At 33.8% G+C, this 13053-nt stretch overlaps 1 protein-coding gene across 6 annotated transcripts in view; it reads left to right on the top strand.

Moving 5' to 3' along the window:
• The window catches only part of LOC140670956 (uncharacterized), a 251243-nt gene that overhangs the window by 169330 nt on the left and 68860 nt on the right, over nucleotides 1-13053 (top strand). For all 6 annotated transcript variants that reach the window (XM_072901881.1, XM_072901877.1, XM_072901880.1 and 3 more), the window contains exons 4-5: nucleotides 10292-10430; nucleotides 12050-12114. In XM_072901881.1, the coding sequence (XP_072757982.1) occupies nucleotides 10292-10430; nucleotides 12050-12114 (204 nt within the window). The remainder of the gene's footprint in view (nucleotides 1-10291; nucleotides 10431-12049; nucleotides 12115-13053) is intronic.

Here is a 13053-nt window from a genome sequence, read left to right as displayed (position 1 = left end):
ATCAGTCGACATGCAAATACTATTGCATGTATACCATAGGTGTTATTTTGATTCTATATAACAATAATGTTAAACACAATTAGAAACATTAATTTTTATCGGATTTAAATTTTTACTTGAGTTTTATATTTTCTATTGAACTTTTTAACATGCGCTTTATTCAATGTTATTAAAAAATGATTTATGATAATGAACTTTCTCTTACCTTCGACAATTTCGCAAACTAATTTTCTACGGCTCAAAATTTCACATTGTCATCTGTCATAAAGATGACAGTCTAAGAATCCGGAAACTCTTGAGAATTGCATAATTCTAACTAAAATGGGTCAACTGTTATCATCAATCTTTGATCAATCTTTGAACAAACAATTACAATAAATATTTTAATCTATTGTGCGTGTATGAATAAAGAAAAAAAATGGTCAATTTAAATGATATTGAAATTATGAAATATTTTTTTTTACATTTAATTATTTTTTTTTTTATATTTTAGTATATTTTTTTAGAAAATTACAGTGCAAAATTAACGAAATTTGGACTCTTACGAAATTGGAGTTCTGTATTGTACGAAATAGTGGAAATCGATCGGAATCGATAACCAGCGAATTCGTTAAATCTTTTTTCAGTTTTTACCAGACAGGAAGAAGAGAGACGCGCGACACCCTGGCTATAATGTCGCCAGCTTGACAGAGAGAGTTTTGTAGTTGTTATGTCGTTCTCTCAAACTTTCTTTTTTTCCGGCGCTGCGTCCGCAAGCCGGAAATAAAAGTGCCGGTGAGTTCGGTCGATCGGGGGACGGTTTAATAGTTATTTGCGGCAGTGTTTCGAGCGGATTTCGAATAGTCGCAGGGGGGTGTTGCCGTATGACTACGTTACAGAGACAAAAGGGGTGTTTGTTGGTAAATATTTATTTGGAGGCGGAATTTGATTGTGAAAGTTTGATGCGTCTCTCTCTCTCTCTCTCTCTCTCTCTCTCTCTCTCTCTCACTCTCTCTCTCTCGACTATAGGAAGAAAGATAGATTTGCCTTTTTATGTTTTCTTTTATTATTCATTTAATTATGTGAAAATGAATGAACAGCATATATTGCTTTCAATGAGAGAAATATACATGTATAAAGAAAAGAGAAAGGTTTAAATGTTTATTAATTTTAACGCTTATTAAACTTTGTTCCAATCAATCACAAAATGCACACGAAAATGCGGAAATATATAATTATGATCTAATTTATAAATATACTTAATTGCTTAAAAAATATTTGTCAGAGAAGATTATTTTGTCAAATAATTATTTATATTTAAATGTATATATATTATAAAATTAATGTTTAATATATTTACAAAAATTTTTTCTTATACCAATGTTGTTTACATAAATATATTTATGTGCAAGTTTCCTAAATTTCCTTAGTCGCTGATATTTGTGAATTTGATCTATATCGTTTAACGAAATAATCCTAATTGTGTAGAATCGAATATAGATTTATTGATGTGCATTGCATTCGTGGCATCTCTTTGCTTTCTGGATTTTTACACAGTCCCGTGAAATTGCTATTACCTTTGGAAGGCTATCGGACGTCCTGAATCACTTCGCTTAAGCTCGATACTTGTCATTTTTAGATTGCTATGATTGCAGCGTTTTTCGACGTAAAAAGTGAAATGCCGCGTTATGAGAATTTCGATACTCGACAAATTGTCAGGACATACACTTCGATAGTTATTCAGTTATAAACTGACAATGAGAATACGCAATGTTAAATTTCTCCGCATATTAAGCGTGTGTTAAATTATTCGGGGCTTAAATGTGATTAATACCCCGTCCATTAAAACTCGTTATCACATAGATCTATATTTTGAGGGCTGGAACATTTTTCTTTTTACCGCGCATTTTTGTTGGAAATTTACAAATTTTCTCGTTGCGCCTCGAGGGCAATTACGAGATTATGTTACGTTCGATTACGTGATGTTATCTACGCATCGTCTTCCCATCGCGTACGCTTCGGTTTTTGCCGCAGCATTTCCAATATTTTGTACGCGGATTCCTATCAGATGCGAGCTCCAACAAAGTCATGCGCAACAAAGGCACTTTCAATGCAGATGCATTGCTTGCTTGTCTCCGTGTGATGTAGAAAAAGCTATCATCAAAAATACGACGCGAATGTGTTGTTTGTTACGATATGCATTCAGCTTCTCTTTTATAAGTCAATTTTAATAATTACATATTTATTATTTTTCTGATTTGTCTCAAAGAGAGGGAGGGAGGGAGGGAGGGAGGGAGGATAATTTATGTAAATCGAACTTCCTGTACAACTTTACTCATATCGCTTTACAAAACATTATTTCAGAAAAACCTACATATTCCGCGACAGTGACTTATATTGTATAATCTAACAAATAAATTATTTCTTTCGGATTTTTAAATTTGATTCGAATTTTTACAAATAGATTTTATTTGAAACACACAAAATTTGATATAAACAACAGATTAAAGTCAATATAACCGAAGAATTTATGTTGATCGAAAAAGAAGGAGGGTACAAAATTACGTTGGGTTACGCATTTCCGTCTTAATCAAGAAACTTCGGGTCTGGTCACATGGCAGTCGCTTTACCGGAATAAGGGGCGCGCGACGCTAGCGTACGTTGTCGCGGGCCATTTTCGAGGGTGACTTACAGGCCTCGCGGGGGTCGTTACTTCTACACAGAAAGGGGAAGGCACGGAAAGCAGACAAAGAGACTACACGAAGTAATTTCGCATCCATGAAAACGCAGCTCCTTAAGTTTGCCTGATATACGTACGTTCTTACGTTGCAACGGCTCTTTATCGACCTCTAAGTACGTCTGTTATCTCAGTCAGCTTTCGATCATAAATCAAGATTGAACACGAAACTGAAAATATTCATGATTTCGTATTCCTAACGGTCTTTTTATTTCAACATATCTTAAAATAGTAATCTTAAAATATATACATGTATTATATTACAGAGCTGAACATTGTTTTATGCCTGTAATAAATCTTTTCAACATTGGTGTTTATTGCAAATTTACTTATTTATCTGAAAGATTTAACAATACAAATAAAAAATAAAAAAATATATTTTCTTTATTTTGACGAAATAAAAAAAAGGGATTATTAATAAATATGTTAATAAGTATTATTTGGATATGTATTTGTAATCAGTTATTCGTTACTTTCTTAAATTACTGGCCTTATTACGGATTTCGCGTATTTATCGATTTGAAATTGATATAATTTAAGAAATTATGAAGAATTTCCATGCGATTTTACCGTAACTGTAATATCTTTTTCCTCGGAAAATATCTTGCTTACCATTAATCTCTGGCACGCTGACGTACATCTTTTCGAGAAATATATTGCGATCTAGCAAGCTTCGTTATCCCGCGTTGTAAAAAGAAGAGTACGGGAAATGTAATGTCTGAGACACGTGTTTGCAATGTAACATACATTTTAAAAACTTTTGATTTATATACAGATTTTTTCGTTTTTTTTCCCCTTTCTTTCTCTTTAAATCAATGTGTAAATTTATTTTAAAAAACAGCAAGCAGATTAAAAATGCAGTTTAATATTTAGACGACATATAAGTATTCAAATATATCTGAGGATTATATATAAACGATGATTATATAGGTATACAAAACTTAAATCTTTCTGAAATATAAAAATATTGTACGTTAAATATTTTAGCGAAAATTTTTAATTTCAACTGAAATGACAATATAAAATATATAGATAGATATTATAAAAATGATATTATATTGTACATGAGATTATACAGAAAAATTCTATTTTCATATACAGTCTATTTTAATTTCCTCTTTCAAACATCGGACGAACTTAATTTTCCTACGTTTGAACCAGGGCATTTTACGGACTAATTAAGAATTATCATCTTCCATCTTCCCTGTTGTAGGCAGGAACAAGGACACTCTTTTACAATAAGTGGGATCACTTCCGGCGCCGTGATTTTCCTCATTACTGTAGCAATTATTCTTGTCGTTATTGTTCTTATTATCATTGTCCAATTGGACGACACGGGCCATTTCGGGGTGAAAATTACAGACTTGCAAAGGATCGTTACCTACTCACGGCAACGGAAGGTTGCGAGGGGTTGAGAACAGCAGAGCGAGAGAGGGGAACAAGAGAAGGGCAGAACGGATAAGGAGGTCACGGGAAAGTAATGACTCGTCCGTGAGAATAAAGCCCACATAATTTTGCGTTTCTCAAATCCGCGCCCGCTACCGAGGGCCATTCGTTTAACGAAAAATAATGTTGGCGTCGCGCCGTTGTCAGAAGTAGGTCGTTGCCCGACGATGTCGGGTAACAATCGCGATATTCGAGCCGAAAAGAGCGCCGTTCGTCATTCTTTGTGCTCGACGTAACGACTCGAGCGAGCTTTCGCGCGACGATGGATTTAAAAATCCCACGCGGCTGTTCTCGAAAGGGACTCTCGATTGTTGAGAGTAAGGGAGAAGCATTTGCGTTTTCATTCACACACACACACACACACACACATACACAACGTGTGTATATATGTATTTTTGAAAAATAAACGAAAACGGTGATATCTTTATTCGGGCAAAGAATATATCGCATTCGCGAGGACACACATTCCGTATACTGTATATAAGAAGGAAAAACTTTTCCACCTAAAATTATATAGATATACATATGTATACCTAATACGGAAATGTAAAATATTTTGACAAACAACGGAGAGTAATCTGGCCAAGTGAATTTTTTATGTGATCAAATTTCTTCTGTTCGTGTAAATAATAATTCTTAATTTTGCTAATTCCCACGTGTAACGATTGTGTCACCATTGTAATGATACATGCGCGGTGAAATTGTTCTTGCTTATCACTTACAAGTGTAATGTCGTACATGGTGACTCCTGTAACACAGTTATTTGTTAACGAAATTATGCCGCGCACGCGTATCGTTTTATCAACGGGACATGTGCCGTTTTTGAAGGGGTGAGGAGCGGGGGGAGGGGGAGGGGGAGGGGAATTACTGTCGTGAGCGAGGGAGAGATCGTTGTACGTTGAACAAAAGCAGAATGCGGTAACTGTTGGCCGAGAGCGGGGGTGTGGAGAGGGGTGTGGATGGAGATGAGGGACGGGGGTCTCCGAGAGAGAATGCGGAAAGTAATGTCCTGTCCGTGAGAATAAAGCCCACTTAATTGCGTGTCGAGCACATAAGAACGTTTCTCAACTTCTCGCTGCTACAACGATCGTAACTTACGCGGTAAGTAACGTCGTCCGAATCTGGTGGAGCTTAAGTAAGCTCGCGCGATTACCCCCGAAAACAGAAGTACAATGGTATTTCACTGGCAAAAGTTACGCTGGAAGAGAATTTTGAATAACTAAGATCGTTAATTTGTCGGAAGAAAGATTACTGTTACGGTAGACCTTTGTGTAATATTTCCTCATTTCGATATCTCGCTATTTCTAAAGAACAAAGTTATTTCGTTTGCATAATCAGATTATTTAATTTTCTGATTGCATACATCTTCAAGAAATATGTGGTACGATCTTTTATACTTCAACCCCCAGAAAAATTATAAGAGATGATATATTGAGGAAAATTGATTTTTTTATTATTTATTTTTCTAACATTATTTAAGCTTTTATTTTAAAATTTTATTTCATTACTAATCAACCAATTAATCTTTTTTTTTTTTTTTTTTTTTGCTATACTATTTTATTTCATATCTCGTTTTACGCTATTTGGCAATATCAATCTTGCCCATATATTATTATATATGTATAATTGAAAATATTCGATTAATTTTGCAAGAGATATTCTTCGTTAATGACTATTTTAAATCGAGGAAAATTTAATTCTATCGTAGATAAAGCATGCTCTTATTGCTGTTAAACTGTAAACAGATTTTGTCATTTGCTATGCAAGACTAATAAAATAACGACATTATTGTTATAGATTCAAGAAAGCGCTTGATCGTTATTTTATATTGTTTTGTTTTCATCTCGGAATCTATTTATTCCTTTCCCTTTTCTCTATTATTAACAAAATATCAACGTATTGTCAAACTATACTCATACATATATGAAAATATACATGATAATACAAATACAAATAATAATCTTTTAATCGTAATAAAGTTCAACAAATACCAATTTTAAGCGTAATCAAAAATTCTTTTCTTCTTCGTTAAAAGGTATATTAGCATTTTCAATTAATATAACTCGTATAATAACTATTGTCTGTTATACGAATTGCACAGTTATTTAATTAAGTAAAATGTTATTACCGGAATACGTTTTATTATTATCCGAGATTTTGATTTTCTCGAAAATATCTAAATTCGGAGATTATATACGAGATAAAAAATATCTTTTACACTATTATTCGCGTTAAAATGAAAATGGGACCGTAGAACATTTGATACAACATGAGAATTGTATCTCAGTGTCTGATTCATTACCACTCAAAGATGTACCCTGTCACAGTAGCGGAAATACATATGATGCTTGTGATTTCAATTTACCAGTTCAAGTTGGATCAATACGCGTATCGATGTTGTCTACTTAGTCTATTTCCTATCGAAACCAATTTACATATTTATTTCAATAATATAACTAGAGTCATGAGATATAAATATAAAATTTCAGAGTCAAAATGCCTTCGCATTCCGCCTTATCGCTATTCTCCGACACGAAAAAATCTTTTATTAGTATTGAATCACGTATTCCGATTTATCTTCTCGCGATTAAAGAAAGATTTCTGTTTGAAAAAGATTTATTAATGAAAAATGCCTCTTGCAAAATTAATCGAATATTTCCAATTATATATAGCAATATATGTGTGAGATTGATATTATCAAATTGCGTAATAAAACGAGATATGAAATAAAATAGTATGGTAAAAAATGAAAGGTTAAATAAATAATTATAAATTGTTAGAAAAGTGAATAATAAAAATCAATTTTCCTCAATGTATTATTTCGTATATTTTTTTAAATATACTATGTATTCCACGAAGATATATGCAATCAGAAAATTAAATAATCTGATTTGTTAACGCGATATAACTGCTTTCTAAATTTCTTTTTAAAGCTAACATTCATTCGCAATCGCTTTAAAATAGCGATAAATAAATCGACATGAAAGATACCAGTCGTAAATTTTAGTCGACTCGACATGAACGATCGATTATTATTGTAAGCAATGAAGGAAACGACTTAAAAGCAATGTAAAGGCCGTGAATTGAAGAATGAAATTCACGTAACGTTCGAGACCCTCCAGACGGCAGGCTCGAAAGCTTATTCTCCAACTTTTTTTTTTTTCCTTCTTTTTTTTCCAACCACAATTCACCTTCTCTCTCGAAGGTGCTTCATCACGGTGGGCGGCTGGTGCGAACTGTGATTACGGATTTTGAGTCTCGCCCGCGGATTTTACGACCCTAACGTGTAACCACTCGCGGAGTCGCACCCCTCGCAGATCCCGCGCCGCGTTTTCGACCCTCTGGAGCCTCCCCTTTCCCCTGTTCCGTCTCACTGCTCGCTCGTGCCTGAAAGTCGGGAGACGAGGCAACGTGCGGCATACGAACCGCGTGGAAATAAATAAATGCCCGGGGATGGCCGCCGACGGTAAAACGACGATAGAGGGGTGGAAGGGGTAGATGGATGCGCGAGAGGGTGGCTGACGAATTTCAGGACCGTAGTTCTCTCGAAACCCCGCACATCGTATCGATCCCTATTCCACGCCGAACGCACCTGTATACCTATCGTTTTTGAATGTTCGATGATTTTTTCATCGCACGTAATCAATCTCTTCTTTGACCCTCTGTCTACTTCTGTTTGATATGAATGATGCAAAATAAACAACGAACGATCAGGTTTAATTAATCTCTTCTGCTGATATATTCGTTTGCTGAACAATATTTAAATGAGTTGCGCGTGTATGTGTATTTTATATTATTTTAATTAAATATTGTATATTTTGTCTGTTTTCTCTTATTTTATAAACATACATCTCTAAAAATAAATTGTCAAATTGACAATTTTATTTACGAAAAGTCTCAATACGTACAGAGTTATTACATTCAAAAAATGAAAATATGAATATAAACAGAATAATAAAATTAATTATGAATTAATTCTCTGTAGAGTAAGATTAACATAATCGTGAAAAAAGATTTTTTGGAAGTGCTTTTTCGTTTATTTCTATACCAAATTCTTTCTAACTTCGTCCATTCCAGAAATCGCAGATTTGTTTTCTTTGAGCAGAAGGAAGAGGGAACATGTTATGTTTGTGCACATCGCTATAAAAGCTCCCAAGCTTAGTATGTCAACGACCATTCGTGCGTGAAAACGAAGAAGAAGAAGAATATCTTAAAAAGACAATCTCGACATTTGGAGCGTCGAAATTCATTCGCGCTTTGTTATTGCAAACACTCAGTCAAAATTTGCGTTAGCCGCAGAGCTTTATTCTTGAAGAGGTCGCTATTTACCCCACGGTCGGTAAACCATTTAACCAACATTTAACCGTCTCTCCTTCTAAAGAGCTAAAAAAAACTCACTTCAATTAGACGAATCAACACCGTGAGTCAACTTTGGGAAACGATAACAGTCTTGCCCCGTTACAGGCGCTCGGCTAAAAAATTCCCTTTGTTACCGTCACAAAAAAAAATCCTTGCGAAAATATTTCTCTGTGTTAAATTACTTTCGCGTCATGCGTCGAGTCCCGCGCTTATTCGTCTCTTAATTATGCTTTGCATGTGTGTGTGTGTGTGCTGATGCCTAATTAAGTGCATTAAATGGGATGTAGCAGTTATTCGATACACCTTAATGTGACATATGTAAATCTCTCAATATTTTTATTTAAAAACCATACTCCATATGAAAATATTGTTATTAATAAATACAAGCGAATTACGAATGGAATTTATTGTGATAATTATTGCATAAAGTAAATCAAAATTATGAGACTATTAGTTTTAGCAGTCTGGCTAATGCTAGACTATACATAAGGGTAGTTGAGAGAGTTACATCTGATAGGATATTAACGAAGAATGCCTCTCTCAAATGAATCGGTGATGCTGTATAATAAAGTTACGCTATTAAATTAATCTCTGACATGAATTATATTAGACATGTATAAAATGACAATTCGAATCAAAGTAAGACATTGCATGTTATATCAAGAAATGAGATTATTAAGCTATAATGGTCGATTACTTACTATCTTCCTTATTAAGCTATAATGATTATCAATTTTATTATAAAAATATGAAAATTATTTTAAACGATAATTAACATTTTTCACTATATTATATAACAGAATATATCGATAAAAAATATATAATAATAATTATTTTATCAATTTGTGTTTAAGTTTACAAATAATCAGTCAATAAATAATCCACTAAACACGAAATATATATATCATTTAATAATATATAGCGCGACTAGCTCTATCGGATTTATCGAATTCATTCGTCTGAAAAATAATATGTTTTATTCAGAGAATGGATATGTAATATCTATTGTAAGGGAAGAAAAGAAGAGATACATCCATCATTTCTATTTCGTAATTTTCACCTCATGTTTAGATCAAACATCGTTTCGTATCGCGCGTTTGCTCGTTTCTCGAAAATGGATTCCTCTATCCCGCCTCGACGAGTTCAAAAATATACCCCGCCGCGTCGTCCTCCCCCTCGTTTCTCCGCTCGTTTTCAGATAGGTGGACCTACGCACGGGGAAACGAACGAGGCACGAGGGACTCCTCCGGATTTCGATTATCGTCGATAACTCGGCTGGATGTATCCCTTCCATACTAGCAGTAGTTTCCGGAAATTCGCCTCGCCCTCGGGATTATCCCACCCCGGGAATTCCCATCTCGCCACCAACGTTGTGTTCTCTCCGACTTCTCTCTATCTCTCTTTCTCTATCTCTGCCTCTGTCTCTCTCTATTCCTTTCACATCTCTACCTCAAATTCTACTCATTTCTCTCTCTCTCTTTCTTTTATTCTTACCCCTTTTTCTCTGCGTTCGATTTGTCCCGAATTACTTTATTGGTTATATTACATTCCCTTGTCTTTTTTTTCCTCGTTTATTTTCGTAATGTTTCCACGTGTAGACAAAGTTTCGTGTTAAAAGCATATTAGATGAGAATTTTGAAATTGGACATTATCATTTTATGATATAAATTGATTTAACAAAAATGGCTTAATGATATGAAAAATATAATAGCTAAAAAACAATGTCTTTGAAATATTGTTTAACCTTGATCTACTTTATTCCCATTTCAGAATGCTCGTTTCCAGCGAGATGGGAAGGCAAGTGGTTCCAAAGTGGCGTGAGGCAATCAATAGAAATATTCAAAAACGAGTTATCAACCAAGGGCAGGTGCCTACACAACGAAGGCGACAAGTTTCTTCTAGTAGATCCGTAAGTAATTGATCGCTACGTAATTCTTTTATTTTACAAAATTAAAGAATAAAAAATATTTTGATATATATATATATATATATATATATATATATATATATATAAAGTACTTTAATTAATTATTATAAATAAATTATTTTTGCAAAATAAAGTATTTATTATAATTAATCTTTTATTGTGATTGTCCTTAGATGATAAATCCAATAAATAGGACAAAGCATTGCTTTCCAAATAACCAAGTGTTTTTAATTACTAGAAATGCATGTAACTGAATGTATCTTTTATAAAAACTCGCAAACATTTATATATATTTCTCATCACGTATTTAGTCATATTGTAATAAATAATTAAGCAATAGAGAACCGATATCTTTCGAACAAATCCGATATTGGTTCCTTTGGACATCCTAATGAAGTTAAAAAGCTATCTGCATTGTATCTATCATATTTATTTTAATCTCTTTGAGCGTATTCCGCAAGCAATTGTAGCGAGACAATTTTTACTCTGGAAATTTTCTATGGAGTTATACACAGTAGGATTCACAGATAACATGTATAGAATACATGTATCCAACCGATCAAAGCCTTAGTTACTAAAGCTAATATAGCGATATCGTTCAACCGAATAACCCGGATCCTTTTTTTATCTCGACTAGCGGTTTATTCAATTCCGGAGAATTGGCAGTATCGTTTCAAAAGCATATGACTGTAAACTTTTCCAGTTTCCTTTAAAAGGAATTTGATGCAAATAATAAAAAAAAAGATACAAAACTGTCTTCAGAGAGAGTATAAATCTTCCGTTTACAATAAAAGTAGATAATACTTATTTGGAGAGAGACAATTGTGATATGCGATCCGTAAAACAAGTTATGATGCGATCGAAACAGTTAAAAATACAAAAAAATTTTTTTTATAAAATACGTAAGAACATGCGATTCTAGAAATAAATTTAACGAAATTTTAATACAAGCAGAGCTTCTGTTTTGCCGTGTTATACGTACGAACTATTCCTTTAAGTTTTTCTAAAGATTTCAGACTCATCTATACATAAAATTTTTGATTGATATACTTTTAGATTAATATATATATAACAATTTAATGAAACGAGATAAAAAAAGAGGAAAAGAAGTTCGGCGCGAGATATAAAATTTAAATATTGTCGTATTCCTATAAAATGTGAAATTATATTGATAATTATAATGAAGTTAATATGGTAAAATAAATATTTATTTATTTTGCGCGATATTTTTAAATTATTTAACTTTATTAAAAGAAAATTAAGTACAGAGGAGAGAAAAAGAGAATTTTTTATATTAGAATTATTTTACTGGAAAAATTCACAAATTCAATCAGAATGTGAATGTCTGTGATTATAATAATTACATACAGATTTTTCTTCTATCTTTAATAACTGCTTTTTAAATTTACTTTTCTTGGAAAGTATTATTAACGAACTTATTGACATAGTTTTATAATTATAATGTAATTTTAATTTTGAAAATATTATTTAAGTCGTCTCATTTTGCCTTCGACGTGAGAATGCAAGTAGAGTAACAATATTAAACGACGATGGCTCGAAGAACACGATTTAATGTAGAGCTCTTTGTTTTTTTTTTTCAGGAAATCATGCTATCGCTGCGTCGTCATTCACGAGAAGCACCCAAACGTTCTTCAGTACAAAGAGAGTGAGTACGAAAAAGTGGTAAAAACAAGTACGCGAGAAGTACGTGGCACTGCTTGGCGTTGTTGTTATTTCGCAGGATTAATAACGATCTCCTCGAAAAGCCGTTCGTTCATTAGAATGCCGATCGTTAATTAAAAGCTCGGCACGATGACGGGACGAGAAGAAAGAGAGAATGCCGAGTGAGTCGTAGCGCTGGGAATTATTTCTTGGACGTAGAATTTAACGATCTTCTGCGTCCGTTACGAATAATGATGAACGCGATGTTAGAAAACCCGTTACGAAAACGGTAGTTTCCCTAATTCCACCCCGCGATTTACCCAGTCTCGTTTATCGTATAAAGGAGATCGGGAACGTCACTCAGTCTTCTACAGATATTCGTTTTTCATCTGCCTCGTTAATTCGCATTCACTCGAACGGAGGGACAAATTCGCGTCACGAGAATAATTTCTAACAAAATTTCTTCACGCTGCGGATCAAGCGTGTACTGTGCGTCCATTTCCGGTTAATAATTTCCAATGATATTATAATATGTAAAAATTTTTTGTAATCTGTTTTCTACGCGAGAGAAAATTCGTAGTCTACTAAAAAATCATTATTACGCACATTTTACACGGTGTCGCGATTTGTAAATTGCCCCTTTATAGAAATTGTAAAATTTTAATTTGCACATATAGTTAGTCTTTTTTTTTCAATTAACGATCTAGAAATATATTTGTCCCCTGCAGTTTTATCGATTATCGAGCGCGACAATACGAGCACCAAGAAGTAGCTAGAAGTTTCGCCTACCGGATACGATAGGAGGCGGGTTACTACTGCATCCGACTCTCGGGCAGAGGAGAGAGAGAGAAAAAGAGAGAGAGAGAAAGAGAGAGAGAGAGAAAGAAAAAAGTACAGGTCAACATGTACGAGCGGAAAAAGTGCGCGACAGCGTCCGCGCTGG

This window comes from Anoplolepis gracilipes, chromosome 11 (genome assembly GCF_047496725.1).
Source record: "Anoplolepis gracilipes chromosome 11, ASM4749672v1, whole genome shotgun sequence".
Lineage (NCBI taxonomy): Eukaryota > Metazoa > Arthropoda > Insecta > Hymenoptera > Formicidae > Anoplolepis > Anoplolepis gracilipes.
The sequence above is the reverse complement of the archived record's forward strand: the minus strand, read 5'-3'. Positions and strand labels throughout refer to the sequence as shown.